We start from the raw sequence: 26,191 nt of genomic DNA, 5'->3' as shown, positions 1-26,191 counted from the left end.
TTGGCATTTACCTACATCCTCACATAAGTAAACAAAAAGCAGTCACCCAAGATAATTCAGTATAAGACTTGCAGTGTAAACAATGCTAGTTGCCAAGTGTTTTTGGCTAGGCCTTACGGTGCACCAGCTGTAAACCTGAGGCTATTTAATTTATGCTTAGACTTTCATCTTGGTAATAAAGTGGCTAAGACATTGAAACAGATATTGTTTTAGGCTATGCACAGAAAGTGAACAACAAAAGTCTCTGTCCTCTTGTTACAATCCTCGACAACCAACTCCAAAGGACCGGTCTATGTCTTCAGGTTAAGGAGATAAAGTAAGAAACCAGACTGAGATGCAAAAGAGAAGATGGAGGGAGGGAGAGGAGTCATTAAGCTCTGGGAGCAACACGGGGGAGGAAGGTCTGTTCCTTTGAGACAGCTGAGGGGGCGAGGTATACAATAAATGACAGAGAGGGGGGGTGCTGGAGTAACCCAGAATAATGTTGAAGTCATGTATTACTACTACTTTCGCTGTATTTCTCTTGCAGAAAGAAGGCGGAAATTGACACCTTAATGGAAAGAAAAAGCTCTATATGCATAAGAAGAATCATGCTGATGGAAAATAAGTAATAAATATTTGTTAAGTTTTTGTTTTAGTGACTTGTGATGTTATCCAAATCATGCATGTATTTTATGGTCTTTGCTGTGAAACCGGCAACAATATTTTGGCATATTTTGAGAAAAGTTGCATAGTGATAGGAATAGCCAGGGGGGACTCTGGTTGCATTGCCACAGTGTGGGCTATACCCTGGATGCACTTGGAAGAGGTTTAGGTAGAAGCAAGAGATAAAAAGAGACATAGACTTGCAGGTCAAAGAATTGACTCATTTCCTACTCTGTTTTGGCTGTGGCTTGTAGGTTTGTCTGCCAGTCTTGTTGGCAGGCAACCAGACTTGGTTTGGAGTTTGTTACTATCCTTAAAAATCAATTGTGTTGTGAAAAGTAAAGGTCTATAAGTTCGGCCCTGAGACAAGACCTACCGATGCATAGTTACCGACATGATGCAGATGAATGGACTGTTCTGAATGAAAATTTCTAGAAAGAGACCAGAGCTTTTGTAAGTAGACACAGTCAAGAAAAGGAGAAACTAACACGTAAACAGTACTTTTTGTACTTTTTGGATTAAGGCTTGTTAGTGTTAGTGTACGGCTGATAAATCAAAATTTCTTCCTTGATATTTGTGGTGTAATTTTAGTTGTGTCCTATACTTTTTTTATGTATAGAGTTAAGTACACGTTAATTTTTAGATTTCTTGCTCAAACAATGGAGCAACTTTATTTCGTGATGCAACTCATCACATGGAGATGTGACATCTGAGCCGCAGGACGGGGAAGACCCACAACTTTTCATTTCTTCAAAAGAACCATTGAGTTATTAGTGCCCTTTAGCAATGTTATGTTCCAACTAGTGAAAAGAGTCAAGCAGGGAAAGGCACCACTTTTACTTTGAACCTGTGTATTTTTACAATTTAGGTATATATTCTGTATCTGTAAGATTCTATGGAATGCATAAATTGTCATTCTTAACATACTGCTTACAACATTTTCCTGATTCAGCAACTAACTAATGCTTACTGGACATCAGCAATCTTCTAAAATGTGCCTGGAAGATTAAATGGATATCAGTACATAAATGGCCATTAGATACAAGCACATTATTTGAACAAACGGGTAATGTTTAATCATGGAAACAATGCTGTTTTTCAGAATAATTTGAACTGTGTATTGTATCAATAAGACATTTGCCTTTTTCCCAGATATTGTCTTTATATCATTTTCATCAACCGTAACTCATTGTGCATTACCGGTACCCAGTGCTGACAGAATTTGAATAGATCCTCTTCCTGTTTCAGCTAATACTATCCAGTATTCTCAGAAAGTGAGAGATTACATGCCACTGCTATGTGTAGAAACTTGCTTGATGATGCCAAGGTTTTGCTTTGTTTTGATTGGTTAATGGGCAAAATGTACCTTGGCCTGCAGGGAAATCGTTATCTGCCAAGGACAAGTTAAGTTGGCACGTTTTTGGTTGTTACTCATTTGACAGTTGAAGATTCTGACCCTGTGTTAAAACAAGGCTAATATGTGGGCAGGCAGAGTGAGAGTTCACGTAAAGCAGCTGCCAAAAGAGTCTGAATGTGTGGTATATATGTGAGAGTTAACACATGCGTACAAATAAGAGTTGAAATGCAGAAATCACTCTTCATGCATTTTTCTGTGTGTAATTCCTTAGAACCAGTAACTAGACTGCTTTTTTAAAGATTTTTTTGGCAGATAGGACATAGGACTGATGGTGTGAAAGGGGGAGGGAGAGGGGATGACATGCAGCAAAGGGCCGTGAGCTGGATTCGAACAAGGACACTGCCTTCATACACTACTTTATCCAATGAGCCACCGGATGCCCAATAACTATACTGTTTTAAGGCAATTCCTTAAAAAGAAGCTTTTTTGTAACGATATCCCTTGTGGATGCTGCAGATGTCAGTGCAGCAGTAGCTGTGACCATCCTGTTCCCAGATCTGCGTTGAGTGATACTGTAAGAGGGATTTCCACGGAGAGTAGAGTGTTAAACTCTGTCCATCTCCCCAGGTGACCGGGGGAAAGTGGTGTGTATGTGTGAGTTTCCCCCAGGCTCCCATCTTCACAGTCTAGATCTAATGGGCTCTGACAGGATGGTAATAAGGTAGCAATGGACACACACTGTGTGTGTTTGTGTGTATGTATGTATGTGTGTGCAGCAGTGATCTATGTCCATGCCGGCAAGTAACAGCCCAGCGTTAGAAAGCAGGTGTTTAGGACCCTGACCTCACTCACTTTGTGTGTAAATTAACACCCGAGTACACACATTCACAAGGTCAGGATGCTCCTATAGCGACACACAAGTGCTTCTCAAGGCTATAATACATAACAGAATTCAAACATGTTGACTGTGCAACCATACGAACTGTGTGTGCATATGTACAGACACACACAAAAGCCTTGTTTCCATCAAGCAGTCCGGTTTGGTTTGGTTTGGTTCAATTCAGTTTGTTACATAATTGATGAGTAATGTTATTTTTGAGTTTTTAGTGTCAAAAGTTTTAGATGGTACCAGTAGAACCGTTCCATTAAGTTTTTTTATTCGTCACCTCTCTGTGGAGGTGCCTAGCCACTGATACCAAAAGGTGGAGCTAGAAACACTGCGAAACATTGAATTGGTCAAGAGAGAATAGTCACTCTTGCGGGCCTTTTCTGTTTGGAACTTTTGGCCGCACTGAATCAAACCATGTCAGACTCAACAGACTCTAAACAGTCCAGCTTGTTTTTTGTTCTGGAAATGTCAGCAAGTAACCCTGTTCTGTGGACATCTGGCGAGATGCAGCCTCTCCTCTGCATCGAACGTGAAATGGATGGAGCAGTGATATGGCTTTCACTATCCAGTAACAACTCCACTTACATTTAAGAAATGCTAAACAGATGAAGAGTTTAGGTTCATGTCTGATGGGTTACATATCGGTACTAAGGGTACTTTACCAAAAGTGTTTGGTGGTAACGCATCTATAAATAGCCCTTTTTATTTCTCCCTCTTGCACACAGTTCTTGTTCACTCTTGACTTGCCACTTTATTAGCCCTGAAGCATGTTCATCCACTGGTGTCCTTCCAGGCTGCCTCTTCTCTGATAAATACTGTCTAGTGTCAACTGCACAGCGCTGAAATCATGACCAGCAATTAAACTTGATTACAGCTGCATTTAAGACGTTTCCAGGAAGCATCAACCTTGCACAGGATGTTTATCCTCTTTGGTATGACATTGTCACAATCATTTGGTAAAACCAGGTTCTGTATCATCATCTGTCAAAATGATGCACGGGTGTTTTATTACAGAATGAGAGCGCCACTATTTAAAATAATTGCTGAAATGTTAAAAGCACTCTTGGTGTGTTTCAAGCAAACTACCCTTGTGAATCGGCCAAGATGGGAAAGGGTCAGCTCACCCCAGGGTTTCCCAGCCCCTGAGCAAGATGCTGGTATCTTGGCCTGTACTCATGGGGCTCAGTTTGGCAAAGCCTGAAAAACAAAGTAGGGCAGGAAGTGGTTGCTCTGTATAAGCCTGGATAAGCAGCAGAAAATGGATGGAAGTAGACTTTCTGACACCATAGGACTGGTTACCCACAGACCTAAATTATGCAAATGCATACATTAGTATGCATTTATTTGCAATTGAGTGCTGGTATTTTTAACTTAATACTTGGTGGTATTATTGTTAGGGATAGATTTGGGTTAAGCTGTTAATTAGCTTAATATCCTGATCCCTCTGTCGTGGTATATTCTGTAGATTTCCATAGACCCATATCTGGAAACAGGATAATAAATTTAGGATATATGCTATTCTTTCCTGGCTAATATCAGTCTTTCACCATATTTGGATGTCTCATAAACAGTGTATGAGCTCCTGGTCTAATGTAAGAGCCACGTGGTGTTCTCATGGGCCAACACTTAAGTAGGTTAGTATCTCAAATACTATGTGACCACTTATGTGAACACATTCATTGACATAATGCATTCACAAGCTAAAACGTGTAATTGATTATCTGTGGGATAAAACATTTAATTTTTCAATTATAGGGTGTGACCTAGATGCAAGGTCTGAAAGAGCATGCAAACATATTTATCGTCCATAAATCTACAGGGGAGCAGAGATTGGGGTCAGCTACTCAAAAACATTCGCGGTTCTCTGTTTTGCTTAAAGAAACACCTCAGCTGGGCAGGTGCCTGCTGTTGTAAGTCCTTGAATGTTGAATTTTAAATCAGAGAGACATCAGATGTGCAATGCTGGTGGCTCAGGAACATTAACAGTGTCCCAGCAGCATCTGTGCATCAAAACAGTGCATGGCAACAGCTTGAGCCTGGCTACATTGCCACAGATAAGTCTGCTTGTCATGTCAAAACGTAAACAAACCTCACTGACCATTTGTAACTAACACTGACACTGGCATTAGTTGTCACCAGCATTAAAATAAAGGTAGTCCACTTCAGTATTTCAGCGAAGAAATGTGTTGGTAGTTCAGACAGACTAATTGATTATATTTAATGAGAGCCTATAGGACATGGTGTAATGAAGCCACAATGTAACAGATTCGATACCAACATAACCGTCATTACCCTTTCATCCTTTAACACGTAGCTATGAGGGCTCTTATTAAGTTATTTGTTAATCCACTCACATATTGCCCAGCTTCAGGCAATCAGTATTTGATTATTGCTGCTGAGTTTGATCATGCTTTGTTTTATGAGTTGCATGTGTGTGTGTGTGTGTGTGTTTGTATGTCTGTGATGACAATGCTGGAGGCTGTAGCCACTGCTCACAACGGCATTCATGTGTACGAAGAAAATATTAACTTTGCAACACGGAAAATACTTTCTTTTTTCCCTTTCTCAGTTCATGTCTCAGCTCATATTTTCCTTCCTGGTTACGCTCTGTCTCTCTCTGTTCTTCTTCACGTCTGCCTGTATCTTTGAGCGTGTCCTACTTTTTATCTCTTCACCTCTTGTCGCCTTTATCTGTCTGACTGTCTGTATCTTTCTCTCTCCAATGCTGGCTGTCACTCTGACTCACTGTCTGCCTTTTTGTCCCTCTTCCCTTTACAAAATCTTCTTTTGCTTCAATTATTGTTGTGAACACCTTCTGTTCAGAGCAGATAATGGTAATGAGGATTTCAAAGCAATCACAAAATCGTATTAAATGTCATTATGTAAAAACAATGATGTTAATTTCACCTCTCCCTCTGTTCTCTCTCTCTCTCTCTCCCTCCACAGCTCCACCACCCAGCAGATTCAACCGGAGAGTGTCAGGTAAGATGAGTGTGTGTTCACCTCACCAGCATGTCTGTGTATATGCATATGTTTGACGTCATGTCCCTTAAGTGTAATCCACACCAGGGACGACATTGCATACATCACTGCCCAAGTGGCTCAGCATCTGCGTTCTTGTGTGAGCCACCTTCGAGTGGTAGACTTACTGATTTGTATGTCTCTGTCATTGTTTTGATGATGAGTGCATTTGCGTATGTTGTGAATCTAAAACACAGCATTAAGAAGCATCACTGTGGTGTGTTTTGGGTTTTGTGTGTCTGTGCTGAGTCTGTTTGTGTGTTGGTGTCTGTGGTCTTGTGTGTACAGTGCTCTTGTTTTCTCACGCTCTGTCATGCCCGTCTAGTGTGTACACATGAGTAATTGAATGTCGTCAGCCGTCACAGCGCACTGCACTTTGATTAGGCTCTGGGTGTGTCTGCTGATGTTTATCTTTACTGCTGTCCTACTGTCATTGTTCAACCTGCTGTCTGTACCATAGCATCATAAAGGTTTATTGTAGAGTATGTGGTGTTAATTTGTTGTTGGGCTTGTTACTATTTTGTAGATGTAACATCCAGCTGTATTGAGTTCCTTGTCTTTATAATGTAATGAACAACGTTTCTCTGTTGGCAGAAGTGTAGTGTGGTACAATGGGTAGACGTTTGTAGTGGTAATGTACTAAGAGGTAATGATCCTTTTGGAGCCCTGAGGAAAAATTGTGTGAATACAACAACAAAGTGTAAGTGAAGTGTTAGTGTGATGCTTCTCATGTTTCCAAGAGATGTTACTACAAAGGTCCCTTTTTAGTTGTACAAAGTAGTTTTATTCGGCAGGTGTTGTGTGTGTGTGTGTGTGTGTGTGTGTGTGTGTGTGCGTGTGTTTGTGTTTGTGTGTCGTGTTTTCTCAGTGAGACACATTTAATCTCTCCCAAGGGAGGTAGATTCACCAAATCTATCGTGGATAACTTTTATTAAAATACTTTTGTCATATTTGTTGAATCTGTCACTCTATGCAAACAATGAATTGAACAACTGCATCTAATGACATTGCTGCACATGAACTAAACCAACCATTTAGAGCAGAGGAGTCACTTACACAGCTGTCCGTCATGTCAATCACTGCTGGTAAGCTATGGTCAAACTGTCAAACTGAGTAGTGCTGATCGAATATGAATCAATATTCTGTCACTGCATTGCCCATTTGTGCCTTAAATGTTGTCATAAACATATTTTAGTGTACTGTTTAGTGAGAAATTTTGATGAGAAAATTTGTGACCCGGCAGCCATATTGAAAACAGTCAACCAAAGTACCAAGCCACTTCATTTGACAGCTAAACCATGCACTAAAGTAGTCTGAAAACATTTGACACAAGAAATTGGCAATGCAGTAACAGAATATTTATTTATATTTAATCAGCATATTTTCAGATTATTTTAGTGTACGACTGAGCTGTTAAATGAGAATGTTGGTCTTGCCAGTGGGTGGTGCTTGCTACTAAGGTTGACTGTTTTCAACATGGCTGCCATGCCACAAACTTTCTCATTTTACATCTAAACAGTACGCTAAAGCTAATATTTGATCAGTGCTGCCTAATTTGACAGTTTGACCACAGTTCATAAACAGTGATTGACATTTTTGACAGCTCCATTGGAGACTCCTTGACAGCTTCTGTAGATTTTCATTACCAAATGCCATTAGAGGCAACAGGAAGACAGGCATGGACATTGTTTTTTACAGACTATCTTTCACATAGGATGCTGTGTATGTAGTGTCAATTTCAGCTAATCTGACAAAAAATGTCACATTCATAAAAGTTACCAACTGTAGCTTTAAAGCTTAAAAGAAAAAACTATCCTTTTATCATTACAATGTTGTTTTTTTTTGAGAAAAGAGAGACAAATGCTTTGTGGGATTTCCCATGCTGTCCTGGACGCATGCAGTTTGGTGTTAGTTTTTTTAAATAACTGGTAAAATGTGCAAAATTTTACAGCGAGGCCCTATGAAATCCAAGATAATAAGTTCTGTCGATCATCCTAAAGGGAAGTTCCCTTTTAATTTGTGCTGACGTTGTCCAAGAAGTGTTTATTCAACAAGTTCAAATTAAGTGGTCAAATATTGTAGACTCCGTTCAATACAATAAATGATATGCTACAACCACCAACTGTAGGTAGAATAAATTAATCAGCAGTTTAAAGCGGTTCTTTCTTAACGAGCGATTTTACATCCGGCTGAGAGGCAGTTTTCATTGCCCTCTCGGTTTGATTGTATCAAACCTGTTTCACTTCTGACCACAGCCAGCATCACGGGGTGTGTCAAAATTGTGCTTTGTTGTTCCTGTTAACTACACCCAGCAGTTCTTAAGAACCTTATTAGCTTTTGCAGCAGCTAGTCTTTCTGGGGTCTACACACAACTTGTTCTGATTTTACAGCAACAGTTCAGTAACGTATGTTTCCGGAACCAGCTATGCAGTAACAGAATCTTGACATTTGATCAGCGCTGACTTGTTTGAGATTTTTAGGGCTCTTTACAGTGGGTTAGTACTTAATACTGAGCTTCAGTGTTTTGAATTAATTCGTCCAGTTGTTTCTGTCTTGTAATGGAGGCAGAGGGAACAAACATTCAGCCAAATATTCAGTAACTTTTAAAACCAACAAACACAGTAAATATATTTGGATCTTCCAAAGTACTTCTTAGGTTTTAGAGATTACATTTTCTATTAAGAAAACGATCAGTTAATCAGCTTGCTGAACTATAGATTTCAATATAGAAATATTGCCTCTAATACCACATAAATTCAATATTAAAGTTATTTATTTTACAGTGATCAAAAATACAATCAGTAATATTCTTTACTTGGTTACTTTGGCAGTCATTCACTGTATAGGTACGTGTATTCACAGAATAATTTTCATCCCAGCACAAACACATTTTTGGTTACAGTTAATAAAATATGTTTGCACCTCTCTATAAGCATTTTAAGAAATGTTGAAAAGCAGTCACTAAATTTTACATAAGAAATGTTAAGGGGACATGATTGCTTCCAATAAAACAGGTGGTAATAACAACTACGAATAGCTACTGAAAAACATTTAAATTCACATGTTTATGGTGTCTTAAAACATTAGTATATTCCTGCTCTTGTAATGCTGTGACCCAGTGGCGCAGTTGAGATACTGACCAGGAGTTGGAATCAATTCAGCTTAAGGTGTTGTCAACATTACACTGGATGGTGGTTTCACTATGTTGAGGAGACTGTACTAAGAAGTAAAATGTGATACAACTTAAGAAGGTAACACAGGACTAATGAATTATTCCCTAGATGAAGAAAAGGAATCTGTTTTACAATCATCTGAAGGTACACAGAGAAGCAGCAAGCTTAGGAATCTTGTTTTTCTCACATAAGAAACATAAGGCCACAATCACATCTACAATTTATTTATTTTGGCCCGAAAACAGGTTGGACATGATGAATTAAATACATATTTGCATTAGATTCGATCACACTGCCCTGTGACAAGTGAACTTGTAAACAAAACACACATAGACTCACAAGTAGCGTGTTTATTGGCCGGTGTTTTGGTATCCTGTCATCTTGCCAGGGATAGATGGAGGCTTTGGCAGCTTTGGGGAAACAAAACGCATTTGATTCCTTCATCTAACCATGATGAGCCTGCCTGCACTCTCTGCCATATCTTATTTTTTATGACTTTCATGAAGAACAAACAGAGCAGATTATTTATACTAACATCTGTGTCTTCGTACTCATAAAACCCATGTGTTTTGGGATCGTATCTTGTTGCTGGCTCAGATTATGTTCCCACGCGTAATTAGCTACATCACATTCTAGTCAGCAGAGCACCGAGGCTCACATTTTAACTGCTTTTTATTTGGTTCATTATATTTACCTGCCCGATTAAGCTGAACTAAGGGAGTTAACACGCCGACACTCCAGTGGTCACACTGCTCCAAACATGACTGGTATGAACGCTAAGAGATAAGACATTAGCACTTGTGACTGCACAAACACTCCTGCAGACTTCTATGTGTTTTGAGGTAAATGTCATGTGAGAAGTGGAGTGAGTATCAGAGTTGGAGGAAACACAGATACATAGTGACAATTTGAAAATGACCTTGTCAGTGTTTGTCATCCAGTGTGGTAAAACATGTCGCTGTGCATGTGTCATTTCCTCACTTCTGGGCTCCTTCTGTGTCCTGCAGTAATGATGTCCTCTCTTCCCTTCTCCTGCAGGCTGTCGCCTCATTTTGTGTTATACAATATCCTCCTCTCTGCATGTGTGTGTGCTTGTGTAACAGCTTACCTTTCCCTGTACTCTTCAGTGTGTATGTGTGAGAGAGAGAGAGAGAGAGTGTGTGTGTGTGTGTGTGTGTGTGTGTGTGTGTGTGTGTGTGTGTGTGTGTGTGTGTGTGTGTGCGCGCGCGCGCGCGCATTTCAGTTTTATTCAGTACAGTGTCTGTTAAAACATCTTTGTGGTTTTCTTTGCTCATCTTGTGTGTATTTATTTGTTAGTGTGTAAACATTAAAATACATTCTTATGTCTAGATTGTGTCCAGATAAAAATTAACTGTAACATTTGTTTTTCTTCACTAGTAGGGTTTGGCAATGTGTTAAGATTTTTTAACATGCCACAATCAGCCTAACAACAGGCGATTTTGTTTGTGCAGGTGTGTGTGCATTCCTCTCTATCAATTGGCTGATGAGCAGCAAGTTTTCTATGTTCCACAAGCTCTTGTTTTTAGTTCAATAAATTAAAAAAAGCCCCGCAAAATATCAAAAACACTGACAGAAATAGAAAAATACAACTTTGCACCATCTGAATTCAAGTTTCTTGCTTTTACAGATCTAAAGCCCTTTTCCCAGTGCATAAAAAAAACAAGCAACTGCTAACATCTGTTTTTTACTTAATGGTAAAGGTAGCAATCAGTGTTCACCCCCAGGTCAAAAGACTCTGCAGCAGTCACAGGTATTTATCGGCTCCTGCTCTGATCAGCTCCGATAGGCACTGATGGCAATACAACATCCAGGTGTATGAACTACTTTTAGCCCCTTTTTCTGCGAGATACAATGATGGGCTGCCAAAAATTCTGCCCACTCTGCCTAAAAAGAAGTTGAACATCACTTCAAATTACTCAAGAGTCTAAGAGAGAGACTGAATAAGTAAGAGAAATGGAAAAAAAAGATACTTTCACTGGCCTCCATGCTGCTTTCTGTTGTTAACTAACCTGTTTTCAGGGCTGTCTGTGACAGTAAACGTGACACACCAGTAAGAAAAATAACAAAGCGGACTAGCTCTGGTCTTCTGGCAAAGGGAAAGTGGTCTATAGTGTTTTAAAAAAATGCGTACACACACTACTTTCTGCCAAAAAATGGGATAACACTATCTTAATTGCCTTGCTAACTTATCTTAAAACACACTTCATGCAAACAAACAGAGAGAAATAAAAACTCACTAAAACCGTCTAGTTAGTCCTTCCACTGTTCCAATAGTCACCAGCTCTGGTTTGGTCAAACTAAACCCTTAATTCACAGTTAGATTTGAAAATATGCTGATTTTACACACTGTTTATTCCTGCTGTCTCTCTCTGCCTTCAGCTACCTGCTGAACGGGGCTCTCAGGTGTTCTTCAGAAGCAAAATTTAAATTGGCAAAATAAAATGACAAAAATCACTTCAAAATAAGAAACAAAGATTTATCCAGCCACTTGCAGAGAGCTAATGCATTCATCCATTGCCCAACTCAAAACTCCAAGCTGTTTTGTTACTATGATGAATATCTGTCGTGTGGAGTCTTCGAGCATTGTATTGTGATCAATGTAGAATTAAAATATGCATAAATTACTTTGCACCTCTGCTAAAATGCTCAGCATTTATAGCAATTTAGTAAGAAGATAAAATGATAAAATCAGCGATTATTTACAAACTAGTTTGTGATGACAAAAATAGATTGTAAACTGGTAGCTAATGTTCGTTCTGAAGTCATTACTGATCCCACAGCCATGTGTGCCTAATGTGCAGGTTCGAGAAAAAAAAACAAACTGCCAAACTTCAGCTATACCAGTTATGATTTGTTATGATAGCACAGGAAATTAATGTCAGTCTGTCCTTCAAGATCAACACTAAACATTTTGCAGGACTTGTTCCCTATCCACAAGTATAGTTAAAGTGGATTTTTGACAAGTTTGTCACCACTTGAATTTCCTGCAAGCTGCCAGTTTGTTGTTATCTGTTTTTGTTTTTTTTTTTTAATTCCCGCTTGTCAAGTTTTTGTTTGAAGCTTATCACATTTAAACTTAGTTGTTACTGTGGCTTATGAGTTTCTGAACATGTCTATACATTACTTTCTCACCTGGATTGTTTGCTCAGTCTCATTACAATGTAATCACTCACGGCATATTAATGCAGTGTGTAAAGTGGACTTACATGTCTTCCCTCCAGTGTGTGCGGAGGCGTTCAATCCAGACGAGGACGACGAAGACTCGGAGCCCAGAGTGGTTCACCCAAAAACAGATGAACAGCGCTGCAGACTCCAGGAGGCCTGCCGAGACATCCTACTCTTCAAAACACTAGATCAGGTAAAAGTTACATACACTGGAAGTGACACACACTGACACATTACTAACTTACAGCGTCAGTAACTCCTAGTGCCGTGTATGAAAGCATCTGCATTTATTATGCTTTTCCATTTAGCTTTCAGCCTTTAATTAGACACCTGTATGTAGACCCAAAAACTGAAGTCACATGACCTTTAATAACCTTTACTCAGTAGACAGGAAAATGAAAACACCTGTACAAGTTAATGGAATACAAAGGAGTATAGCAACCCTACAGTAAATACACAATATTCTCTGTTATCACAGTGGAGCTCTTATTAATTATTTGTTATGAGGAATAAACAGAAAATCCTACATAATGACAGTAACATTTATGAACACTTTGAAGTATATGTTTGCTCAATCAGGAAAATCTAACTGAAATAGTCTTTATTTTCCATTTCGTGTGACTATGAAAACAATGAAGTATCATATTTAAATGACTCATTAAAGCGTCTGTGATATCATTCCTTCAGTTGCATGTTTAGGTGTATTTAATGAAAATGGAAATAAACTGCTTTTAGCCTGACAGAACTTGCTTCATCCTCCAGACTGGTCTTTGGAGTTAACCCTGTCACTATGAGCTGCTGGTAAACAAAACTCATGAATTCTGCTTAGTTCTTAGAGGGCTGCGGCATTTATTTTTGCAACAACCTGTAGCTCATACTGAACTTTCACTGTTATATTCATGGTTTACTGCTAAACCGATTAGCATTCTTGGTTCCCTGCTCTCTCCCGCACACTCACCACATACACAGACACACACTTGAGCGCTTAGTGCACTGCACTACTCTGCTTTTCTTTTTTTTACAGTATTTAGCTTTATTTTGTCTTGTATCATGCATACTGAAGTCATGAGAGACATCTGTTTCTATACCTTTTGTTCTCATCTGCAACTGCACGTCTGCATTTTCTCCTGTGTTGAGGTTGTCTTTGCTGTCAGAGTTAGACTGGACACGCATTATTCCATCAGCTAAAAACAGCTAGATCTGACAATGTCAACTTGACATTTAAAAAAAGAACAACCAGTCTAACTCTGATGGGTTGTGTTTTCATGCATACAGGATCTCATTGTTGCACTTTCCAATATATTATGGAGTAGGTTTCAAGCTAATGTGAAGGAATGCAGCCATCGACAAAATTAAGTTCGGAAATTAGAGTCATGAGGTTGGTTAGGGTTATTTTTAGGTTAATTGCCCAGCCCTACCCTTCATTATATACTACATGCTTTGAGTGTTCCTTTGAGGCAGCGGTTTAATGGGCTACATTACACAGACTGTGCTTCCAGTAATTTGTCACTTCATCTACATATGATGGAGCAAAAATATTTAAAACAAAAAATAAAATAATGTAATCTATTACAACATAATCATGAACTACAGCTGCAACAGCAAGGAAACATTATACGTTTCATAAGAGTTATATTAATAGAAGAACTGTTGCATTGGATTTACTTAAAATTTACAGGCGCTTTCTCGTCTGGTCATTTGATGTATAACATCACTTTACTCTCCTCAGCAACCACACTTAGAAGCTCGCTTAGAAGCGAATAAGAGAGGAAACAAGTGCTTCTGAACATGTTCATATTTGCACGTGTACAATGTATCACGAACCAGTACCATCCCTTCTCATTTGCTTATCTTATTGCCTAGAAACTTAAATTCATAGAAGCCCATGTGATGATGTCCCTGTAATGTGCTTTATTTTTGTTGGCATCGTAAAACTACTCAACTTAAACCTTCCTATATCTAGGAATGAGATGATTGTCTTGCCTTTTTTCTGAAACGCAATTTTAAAAATCATACCTGTGTGTTGTTGCTATACTTGTTTTATCCGTGTTCGTTTTGGCTGAAATTCATGTGATTTTTAAAAAAAAACTTTTTCAATTTCTCTTGTGAACCATGTAGCACCTGGCATCTACCGTGATACATCTGTGACATTGTGAGGGACTCAAACCCCAGAGACAACATTTTTTCCTGAAATTGCATACCCTTGTTAAACATTCAGAAAGTGTCACGATATGAAGAAAATGTCCATTCTTCTGCCTCTCATTTACTTTCTCCCACAGTTTCCCTACTGGGATAATTAACTTTCTTCTCATGTGGGAGCAGCGCTCACAGGCGCTAGATGCCATTTTGAGCTGCTGATTGAGCTCCACTTACACGTTTCCATTGTTGGGTCTGACATCCGTCCCTGTTGTCCTCCAACCAGGAGCAGTTCTCTGAGGTGCTGGACGCCATGTTTGAGTTACGGGTTCAGCCCCAGGAGCACGTCATCGACCAGGGAGACGATGGAGACAACTTTTACGTCATAGAGAGGTAGGAGGCTGATACTTGTATTGGGTCATGAAAGCTGACACAATTTGATTATTCTGTCTGTTTGTTTTTGCAAGTTTGGAAGAAAGAGAGGCTAAACAGTTGCTACGAAAAAACTGACAAAAGCAAAGCTGGAGAGGAGTTAAAATATTAGACACACCTTAAACAAACACAACACCATCAGTTTACAGACTCAAAAAATGTTGTATCATCAAATCTAACAGTGTAAATAATTTTTTAAAGTATGTCTCTAAAAGGCAGTTTTGATTACAAGACTTTGTTTTTAATGCAATAAATAACAGTAGAATTATGGCGTGGTCCTCTAAAAATCTTTTACAGCAGTGCAGCCATTTTGCTCATCTTAACAGTTGTGCTTGTGTTTACATTGCACTGTTTATGGTATGTATGTCACCGTTGCAGGCTGTATGTAATTTTCCTGCCATATTGCTAATGTAAACTGTGACTGCATACACACAGGCCTTTATAGGACTGTTTTTTTGCCCAGGCTGGAATACAGTGTTAAAGGGAAAATTCACCACCTTTTATGTGGATGTGCAATTAGTGTTGATGATAAATTTAGTATCAGTAAATAGAAGCAATAAATTCCTCAGTCCAAGCTATATCAACAGTTTGCAGGTACAAAATCGATTGTTCTTCCTGCATCCAGGCTCGTCATTTGACGGTAAAGTGATGTAGATGGAGGCAAGGAAGAGCTACAGGCTATTTAAGCTTCAACTCAGGGACACTCAAAAACAGATTTCTTTTATTTTCTTCACTTCCATTCCAAACTAGCTGCATTCCCAACAGCGTAATGGCATGCCAAAATATGAGGATGTTAAAGACAAGGATACATTTTCACAGTGATTTTTCTGACTTGGATATTCAGCTAAGTTTATTAAAGCCATAGTGTCCGATCAATCTGATGCAGCAGAGAGAGGCTGCGGCGGCATTATCCGTGGAGGAGGATATGGCCGGCAGGGATCCTTCAGAACCTGAACTGCCGAGAGAAAACACTGACTGGTGGTGCCTTTGCTCAATTTGCCCTCCGATGCCAACAAAAACTGAATCATTCTGCTGCAATGAATTCCAGGGTGGGCGGTTTTTGTTGGATGTGGTTGCTGACGCTGACCCCGAGAGAGCCTGCCCTGTGCATTTTGGTACATGTAGCCACTGCGTGCCTGGCTCCATGAGCAGGATAACTCTGCTTTCTTTTGTCAATATAGCACGTGCTGAGGAATTTTTTGCTTTCATTGACTACAGTTACCATAAACACTCATTGGACAGCCACATAAAAGTTGGCGAATTTTCTTTAAAAGTTACAGTACCATTGAAATAAGTATCTTGTCTTATTCTTATCATTACTGAATGTAATGAATAATACCTTATGGTCTGAAAACTCAAATTATGCATCAACCTGCAGGCGGTTCTGTAAATTACAACAATATCTCAGGTCCTTTTTGTGTAAAACAGAGGTTTAAAAGTTGAATATATTATATTTAAATAATGGAGGCAACTTTGACAAACTTCCACAATAATCCCTGAGACTTCTCTGCATGGAGAGGAATTTACATTTCTTTGTCCACCAGCTACATTCATTTGCATTACTTTACCAGCTCAAGTGATTACTTAACATAGAAAAAAAATTAACCTCTGCTACCAAAGAGACAATGACCAATGTTTGGCTGGTGCCTGGTTATTGTTTATCCCAGTATGGCCTCTACACATTCTTGGCGTAACACATATCAGTTCAGCACAGTGGTTTAGTTCCACTTGTTGTGCGCTATCATTCAATCTGCATACATGCTTTCTAACAGCGGGTTCCCTGTTCAAGAGATCTGCGATGACCTTTAAAAGCAGCACGCTTGCCTGGTCATACACTATCCTGGGATTTTCCCGGGCCTGTAAAAGGCATAGGTTGTAACTAATGTCACCAGCAGGGTGGGGTGTGAGCATGGACACACACGGAGATGGAGGGATAAACAGAAACAGAAAAGAAAAGCAGGAAAGAAAACAGTACAGAGAAACACATTGTTTAAAAAAAGTGTTTCGTAATTCAACCATATGTATACATTTCCTCTGCATTCCTCTTAGCGAAACATGTTAGCCGTTAATGTAAACAGGCTTGGAGTGTCAGACAACTCAAAAATGGTGCATCTTGACGACTTTATGAGGAATACAAGGAGACTGAAAGTATAACTGTACCCTCCTAGCATCGAGCTGGCCTGTCGGCTACTATCTGGTGAGAAGAAACAATTCTGTTATGAAGCCTTGAAGAGAGGAAGTAACAGGAAGTCACTCAGACGCCGTGAGGGGAAAGGAATGAATATATAATGGGAAAGGATCATTGTGGTTCTCAGATCTGATTGGCTGGATTGTTTTTCTTTCAGAGACCGTGGTACATTTCAGAATGTATTGAATATAATAAACTAAACTTTGTCGGGGATGAGTTGTCTGTTTTAAAAGAATCTTGACTTTGTCTTCCACATCTCTCCTAAACCCAAAAAGATTTATTGTTTAAATCTTGTATTTATCAGTGCTACCATTTTTCACACTTACTAGCAGCACAGTACTTTAAACAGTGTTTAGGTCATCTTGCCCTAACTGTACTCAGGTAGGCGACGACACAAGTGATCATCGTCCCCATCCTCATGGTAATCCAGTCAAACTGAGTTAATACTAATACACCAGCGACAAGGGTTTAAGCCCCGCTACGCAGCCAATGGGAGGACAGGCTATCTTACAAAATGACTGGTTAATCCTGCCGAGCAACAACGCTGCAAATTACCTTCCCCAGGTTTAATCCTCATACAGAGAGAGAGAGAGAGGGATGGGGGGGGAGACAGTGCTGCTCTGCTGGAGTATTACTGTCTATCAGAAACATATACAACCATGGCAAACATGTTTTGATGCTGTACATGCAGATAATATACAACAATGTTCACAGATTTTCTGAATTTCTCTCACCTTTGCGTATTATCACAGTTCAGCACTTGCAAATGTATGAAAACATCTTCTGTGATAGAAATATCAATACAATTAGACACACACACACACAAGCACAGCTAATGACTGGGTCACCCAGTGTGCCAAACTAACACAGGGTCCTGCCCCAAGGCTTCAGATAATCTGTAATTAGATGTCTATTTAAACCAGTCAGAACGTCAATAAACAAATTGCTGTTCACCTCTTATAGCTCAATTAAATAAATCAAAGTCACCCTGATTTATTTTTTGTGTTTCCTTTTGGATTTCTGTAGTTTTCTTTCTTTCCTTGTTTGCTGTTTTTTTATTTTTTGTCATTTTCTCTAACTCTCTCTCCCTCTCTTCTGTGTCTCTCTCCAGAGGGGTGTATGACATTATGGTATCGGGAACAACGGTGGGTCAGTATAACAATAAGGGCAGCTTCGGGGAGCTGGCACTCATGTACAACACGCCACGCGCTGCCACCATAGTCGCCACTCAGGAGGGGGCACTATGGGGACTGGTAAGACCAGAAAAATAGTCTAACACACAGTGTTTGTAGATTTTGATGGGGTGGATACTCTAACTGATAAAGATGTAGGAAATACTGTAAGCAAAATACCTCAAGGTAAATTGCTCTGGAGACAGTTGCCTAATTGCCTGTCGCCTTGCACAGCTCAGTTTCTAACAGTTTTTCCCTCTAATTGTCTCTGTAGGACTGTCTTGTGAGCAGATTAGGTACAGTTTCTGTTAGAGTACATAGAGCTGTGATGCTCAGACATGTTAAGAATGGAGTCCTGTTATCTATGAATGGAGCTGAGCGCTGCTCTGACGATTCATGCTGCTGCAGCTCCTCCCTGTGGTCCAGCACAGGAGCAGCAGCAGTCATCATACCATACCATCTGAGACAATCTGCCTTTAGGTTGTTTGTTTACCCGTGTTTGTATTTCCCAGGACCGTGCCACGTTTCGTAGACTCATTGTGAAGAACAATGCAAAGAAGAGGAGGATGTATGAATCTTTCATTGAGTCGGTGCCCTTACTCAAATCATTGGAGGTGAGTTTAGTGGTTACAGGTTGAGAATCCTCTCACTGGCTCCTCCTCCCTGGTTTTGTCTTTTTCTGGTTTTAAAGGCTTCATTACAGTCGAGATAATTTTCTTAACTTAACGAATTGTTCTAGCTGTTCTGTTTTTTGCCCTTACCCAAGTTGTTATTATATCCACGTTACTGATGATTATTTATCAGAAATCTCACTGTGTAAATATTTCGTGAATGCACCACTAAACCCAACAGTATTATTGCAATATCATTTTCGAGGTCTTTGATAAAAAATATTGTGATTGCCCTGCTCTAGTTCCACTACGAAGTCGATGCAACAGCATTATGTCTGAAGCTAGCTGTACAGCTAACATCAAAACGCTAGCCTGTTTATGATGGAGATGACAAATCTTCACTTACAAACTGTGTATATAGAATTCCCCAGGAATGATGTTCCTTTTGTAGACAAACCGAGAAGCTAACGTCACCCTGGTTGCCTCTTCAAAAGGCCTATGGGATTTTTCCATTGGCTTTTGAATCCCTGTAGAAAATAAGCTCTGTGGTAATCAAACATTTATGATACTTAAATGTTTTGTTCAGCAAGGTAATCTCCACAAATGAACACCACTCTCTGGATTTTTGAAGCCTAAATGCAATTGCTAGAATTTAAAAGCTAACATTAGGCTAAAACGAACTACACCTTGGTCACATCACTGCCGCTACGATGCTGTAAAACCGTGTTCAGCTCGGTTCGGTGTGATGACGTTCTATAGTCTCACTTAGCCTCTTGTTAGTAACTACGTTTTTTCAGACACATAAAAGCTTCAAAATTCATAGTGGGGTATTTACTTATGTATTTTATGTCATAAAACAAAACGTAAAAGTCTCTTCAGCTCGTGTTAACCCAAACCAAATGACTTTGAGATGAGGGAACCGGAAGTGATAAAATGCTCACAGATTTCCTCGTTTTTAGACTCATTACTGGGTTCTCTATATTTTTTAGATGTTATCTAAAACTGTACTTTCTTAAACCTACATGCCACTTCTTAAACACTCCCCCACAGCACTGTTTTTACTCAACAGTCACCCATCCTTTCCTTACACCACCAAGCTTAAAATGTACATAACCCGGAGGTTGGTTGAATGATTTAGACAAACAAGAGCATGGTAGAGATGATGAAAGGACTGAAAGAGGGAAGTCTGATGTAAAGGACATTTACTTGCCTGTAATCGGCCTGCGTAGCCATTGAAACAATTCTCTCCGCTCCCACAGTATCTCCCATTATTTCTCTTCTCTCAACCTCCTGTTCCTCTCCCCTCTTTTTCTGTTTAGGCAACAGAGAGGATGAAGATAGTGGATGTATTAGGAGCCAAGCAGTTCCCCGAGGGTGAGCGCATCATAACACAGGTAAGACATGAATATATCTTATCTATGAAATGTTAATTTCAACGTACAAATACAGTACATAACAACTTTTAAACGTATTTATCAGTTGTCTGTTCTCTTTCTCCTCAGGGAGACAAGGCTGACTGCTTCTATATCGTAGAATCTGGGGAGGTCAAGATCATGATGAAGAGTAAAGTAAGATACTCCTCCTCACCCTCCTAAAATCTGTTTTACCACACTGCATTTGAATTTCAAGGAGACCTGTAGTGTCTTATGAATCATTATAATTTTCTGTCACATATATTTAATGTTACAAAGTCGGATGTTCATATCAAACATGTTCAAAGTTTCAAATAATGAGGTAAACATATGTAAAAGTAATCGCTGTGAGCATAAACCTCAGGCTGTAGACTGTTCTGAATGCTCTGTTTCCAATGTTTTTTCTCTACTCTCATGACTAGCTGATGTCAGCTCGTGACAGATATCTTTATATAGTCATCTGCTCCAGGCACACAAGTGTTTACATTACATAGCCTACACTTCTACATGTAGCTATGTGCTAATGTCAGGAAAATATAATCGTGGATGCTGACATTGTTAATTTCTCCCTAATTTCAGAAGATATTCCTGTAGGAACAGGCCCAGTTGTGAAAAGTTTGGTTTAGAAACTTAGAGCCATTACCCCGCTGCAAGTAAACTGCTACATGTAGCTACATGCTGATGCCAGGGAAACATGTAAACTTGCTTGCTGATGTTGTTAATTTCTTCCTGATTAGGACTGTACTCCTGCTGTGATCTGTAGGTTTTTAGAAGATTTTGGTTTGGTTTAGAAGGTTATTTTGTTGATTTTTCTTTATGGTAGAAAGTGCCGCTATTCTCCATTACAGTCAGCGGTGATAGTGAACAGATTTCAAAGATGCAGAAGACTTGGAAACGCTGACTGTTTAGAGCAGATTGGGATTTTTTGGGAAGAGGGCTCAAAAAATCCGATGCTAAAACAGAGTTTTTCAGACAGAGTGAATACAGCACAGACAGTATGAGGGGAACAGTGTTTTTGAAACTTGCATATAAAAATGTTCTATTAGAAAGGATGAAGCTGAAAATGCAAATACGGTCCCCTTCAAGGATTTTACTGTGAGGGTAAATGTATTTCACTGTGCATCCCAAAGAGACCATGTAGGTGAATACATTTTCCCTCTTATTCTGCTCTACATATTTCTAGCAGGACGGGTTTAGCTGTAATTATGTGGTTAAAAAAGGCCAGGTCACATATGTGAAAAGAAGAAAAGATTCAGATACTCTGAGACTGATAAATATTTCAAAAACGTTTATTGGTTCAGGAAAAAGCTGATGAAATTCTCCTACCAGGTAGTTTCCGTGCCAAACATTCTGACAATGACAGCCCACGCTCCCCAGTAAAGACCACCAGAGTACAAAAGTGCTTCCTGGTCTCGCCTAGCAACAGCGGGAATCACAATTGCCTGCTTTGCCGCTGAGTGCTTCTCGCTGGGGGGAAAGAAAAAAAGGCGCTCAGTGGTTCCTAACCTTTCATCCTCTCCTATCCTCCCTGCAGACGAAGGCGGACCATGCAGACAATGCGGAGGTGGAGATAACGCGCTGTAGCAGGGGTCAGTACTTTGGGGAGCTGGCCTTGGTCACTAACAAGCCCCGGGCCGCCTCAGCCTACGCAGTGGGCAATGTCAAGTGTGTGGGTAAGACGAAATACACTCCGACACACTCGTTTAAGGCCTTTGTCAGCATCAATGCTAACGCTGCTCACAAGAAAAACGATAATGAAGTCAGAGGTGTGCATAAAGCAGCTTTTGTTTGACAATTGATTTCCACCCACATTGGGGACCCTGCATCTAAAGCACCCATGTGAACATCTTTGTGATTGTAATCATATAGTTCTGACACAAGTTTCTCTTTTATGTGTGGCTTTGACCCCAGTTTGCACAGTTTGAGTTTTTTATGAAGCTAAAATTTAAAATTGTTAATAGGTTACAGGTAAATCAGTTCACTCGACCTTAGAGCAGTGTCTGTGGTATTCATTTCCCACTAATTACATTATAACAAGCAGTCTGTCATCAGATATCAAGAGGCTTTTGAGTTTAGATTAAATCTCGATTAGCGCTCAGCTCATCATCTCATCTGTCATCACCTTGTATTTTTTTTTTTTTTTAGTTCCACTATTATTTCCACTTTAAAGTGGGTGCACTAATTCAGGCTCTACAGTAAATGAGCAGCTCTTCACATTTGAGAATGACCGCAGGATTTTTAAACAGGATGTCATGTTTTTCTCTCCACTCTGTTGTTAATGCTAATTGCATCGCTTTTTTTTGTTTGTTTGTATTGTACATTCACACAGGTTACTTTATCATCGCAGATGTAGTTTGTGTCTCTCAATCTTTGTGCTCCAATATTTTATTCCTGTTCCATATTAACCACGCACACACTGTCAGTACCACTCGCTCACCTGTCTGTCATGGTGTTCGGTGTACTCTCTGTTTACTGTACTAACAGTGCAACAGCCTGTTTCGAACAGCTGCTCGGCTTTGAAGCAGAGAAAAATGTCACTCAGCAGAACTGCAGCAACATATGCTGTCTGTTGTACTCGTATCATTCACCCTGTTCTGTCACGACTGTAAAGGACGAGCAGGACTTCAAGGGTCCTGTGGGGCCCTGTAAGGACAGAAAAAGGTCCAGTTTGTAGTATTTAGGGGGATATCTTTGCAAGAATGGAATATTATATAATAAGCATTTATTACTTTGTGTAAAGTGACCTGAAAATAAGAACTGTTGTGTAATAGTTACCTTAGAATGAGCTGCTTTTATAGCAGGTCCTCAGCAGTAGAGTCTGCTTCGTTTCATCTCCAGTGTTTCTACTGTGGCCATGAACGGACAAACCAAACACTGACTCTAGAATTGTGTTTTTCGTGTCAGTCACTGTAATTAGCATCTGCCTTCACAACAAGCCAAACAGCATCAGAAAAACACTATTTTTTAACATGAAACCGCTTTATTTAGCGTTTTTTTTCCACTTTAAATCAATGGTTTGTGTGTTGTAGAGAGAAAGAGACCTCTGCGGATAATTCAGCTTCCAGTAAAAGCCTCCAGAATGTCTGGATTTTAAGTAGACTTGGGGTCTACCAGGGTTTTTAGAAATCAGGATGATGATTTTCGACACTGTCAAAAGTACAAACGTACGCTGTATTGAGGACGTGTTGCATGTAGTGTACATCGTGTGCCTCCAGAGGTCAGTCTGCACTGGTAAAACATGGCGAAAAAACATCATGTTACGGTAACACCGCACACAAATACCCTCATATAGTGTATACTCATTTACCAGAGAAAAAGGTGAGCACAAATTAGCAGGTCCCCAGCAAGCGTCCCGATTACGACCGGCCAAACTGAGAAACACTCATGGTTTATTTAGATTTATTTTGTAGTGTTTTGTCAGTGCATGCTCTGTGAGGATTGGGAAAAACTCCACGGACACACCTAACATCTCTCTCTGTCTCCCTCTCTCTCTGTCTGTCTCCCTCCGTGCAGTAATAGACGTGCAGGCATTTGAGCGGCTCCTTGGCTCTTGTAAGGAGATCATGAAGAGGAACATCGCCCACTATGAGGAGCAGCTGGTGGCCCTGTTCGGCTCCAGCATGGACCTGAGAGACTGAGCCTCCCACACCACCCTCCGTGCCTTCTACTACTACTACTACTACCACACACACACACACACACACACACACACACACACACACACACACACACACACACACACAAGCAGACATGTTTCCCCTCTCACATCATGCAGTGGCTATACAGACTCATAACAAGCTTTACACAGAGTGTGCAAACACATGAGAAATTGTACTTGGCTCACCTGCAAAACAATACATGAATGCCTACACAGTATGAACACACTCACACACTTACATTGACACACATGCAGGCACTGAGAGACACCCACTTCACTTAGTCTGCTCATCCTCGTGCACATAATACTTCACCACACTCCTTGATAAGCTCACAGACAAACACACACACACACACACACAGAGAAAACTAAAGGCCACACATCCCGTTGCTTGAGCCAGCTTCACCCTCTCAGTATGAATGTCCTTTCTGCAATGACCTGAGTGTCCGCAGTGTAAGGACATAGAATACACGCACAGACTCCATACACGTTTTAAAACACATCATCATGCTCCATATGTGCAGGCTTTGCATTCACATGAGCACCTAAACAACTCATTGTTGTTCCACCAAGCCTCAGCAAAGGGCACATGGACATGCAAATACACACACAGGGGTACAGATACATACACTCAAAAACACATAGGCAACCACACCTGCAAAACGGACACATTGTGGTAAAATGGAGACAAAAAATTTTAAAATCTCTGAAAAGGAAAAATTAATCAAAAATGCAAAAAAAAGAGAGAAAAGTTTAAGGAAGACATAAGTTTTAGAAACGTTTTATGAAGATAAAAAAAACAGAAGCTTTGATAAAATATTATTTAAATAAAAAAAAGTGTTTCCTCTTTGGGAGGCCGGGGTGCAGAACTTTGTGAGCGCGCTCCATTTCTTCCTCTACTGTTGTTGATTGAGTTGAGTTAGTGCTGGTGATTATTGCAGTACCACAGAAGAAGCAGTGAAAACAATAAAAACCCTACGTTTTCTGGGCCATTGTTATTCTATCATCGACGCCACACTTCATTGTATTGAATTAATTATTAATGTATTGTTATTATATATTCATTTTTTTTGTTTGTTTTACTTTGACCAATTCTGATAAAAATTCATCATCCATCTCTGACAAAATGTAAAAACAAAAAAAAGTTCTAAGAAAAACATTAGTGCTTATTTCTCATTGATTATTCTCGAATGAGTTGTCCTGGATAAAAAAATTGAAAAAAAAATAAAAATAAAGCAAACATTTTGTTAAAAATCTTGCCTCCTTTCTGAATTTCTACTCAAACTCTGATAACAAGTGCAGAATGTGGTTTAACTATTATTTGGCTGATTCAGCCATGTACCATGTAGTACTACTACACACATGCTCAGGATGGACAAAAATAACAAATGCATAACCTTGCAGTATAAAAGCCTTAAGGTTAAGATTTCACTTTATTAGAAAAAAAAAGAAATTTCTCATGCATCCTTCAACTGTTTATGCAAACACAAATAACTACTAGAAACCAGAGGTGGGACCAAGTTAGTGTTTTAATCAGTCACAAGTAAATCTCAAATCTTTGTGCTCAAGTCCTAAACTTTGATTTTTGAGTCGTAAACAAGTCATAATGCACTCTTCACCAAATGCAATGCAATTTTATATTTATTTAACAACTTCGTTAAAACAAGTGCAACTGAACTTTATCATAGAAACGTACTGCTGACGTGCTGTCAGCATATAGCGCTACTAAAAAGTATCACAACAGAATGAACTTTGTATGTTTTTGTCCTGTCATGCTGAATAATGTGACTGTTGTGAATAGTAAATAGGGCACTTTGATGTTGCATATGACACTGCAACATACTTTTTAATCTTTGGGTTTAGAGAAAGGTATCAAGTATTGTCCGGCCAAAAGGCTCAAGACCATGTGAAGTCACAAGTTACTGGTCTTAAATCCAAGTTGAGTTTCAAGAATATTTTAATTTTGTCAATTTGAGTCTAAAATAATTAAATTTGTGACTGGAGGCTGCCTCGGGTCCAAGTTACGTGACTTGAATAGACACCTCTGCTTGAAATGCATCAGACCTTGAGGTAAACAGAAATAGTTAAGCACAAAACATTCTGTATTAACTGTCAGAGATGATGACTGAACCCAATGATGATTGAAATGCAACAGTTTGTGATGTAATAAATCAAATATCCTGTTAATTGTGTTTCACTGTGTTTATGGACATCTATTGAAGACATCTACACTGTTTTTTTTAATGCGGCGTTCTTTTGTTTGCGTATATCTTTCTCATTTTTCAGACTTTCTCTAGGTAGGAAATTCAAG

General features: G+C 39.5%; 1 protein-coding gene across 3 annotated transcripts in view; it reads left to right on the top strand.

Annotated features, from left to right (window-relative positions):
• prkar2aa (protein kinase, cAMP-dependent, regulatory, type II, alpha A) overlaps window positions 1-25,134 on the top strand; it is a 55,197-nt gene extending 30,063 nt beyond the window's left edge. For all 3 annotated transcript variants that reach the window (XM_088082406.1, XM_042492590.2, XM_042492589.2), the window contains exons 3-11: window positions 5,838-5,873; window positions 12,328-12,464; window positions 14,694-14,800; window positions 18,139-18,280; window positions 18,712-18,813; window positions 20,130-20,204; window positions 20,313-20,378; window positions 21,757-21,895; window positions 23,736-25,134. In XM_088082406.1, coding sequence (XP_087938532.1) covers window positions 5,838-5,873; window positions 12,328-12,464; window positions 14,694-14,800; window positions 18,139-18,280; window positions 18,712-18,813; window positions 20,130-20,204; window positions 20,313-20,378; window positions 21,757-21,895; window positions 23,736-23,860 — 929 coding nt within the window. In that variant the 3' untranslated portion in view covers window positions 23,861-25,134. The remainder of the gene's footprint in view (window positions 1-5,837; window positions 5,874-12,327; window positions 12,465-14,693; window positions 14,801-18,138; window positions 18,281-18,711; window positions 18,814-20,129; window positions 20,205-20,312; window positions 20,379-21,756; window positions 21,896-23,735) is intronic.
• Window positions 25,135-26,191: the final 1,057 nt, after the last annotated feature.

This window comes from Plectropomus leopardus, chromosome 9 (assembly GCF_026936395.1).
Source record: "Plectropomus leopardus strain MGB_pleo_1.0 chromosome 9, ASM2693639v1, whole genome shotgun sequence".
In the NCBI taxonomy this organism is placed as follows: Eukaryota; Metazoa; Chordata; class Actinopteri; order Perciformes; family Serranidae; genus Plectropomus; species Plectropomus leopardus.
The sequence above is the reverse complement of the archived record's forward strand: the minus strand, read 5'-3'. Positions and strand labels throughout refer to the sequence as shown.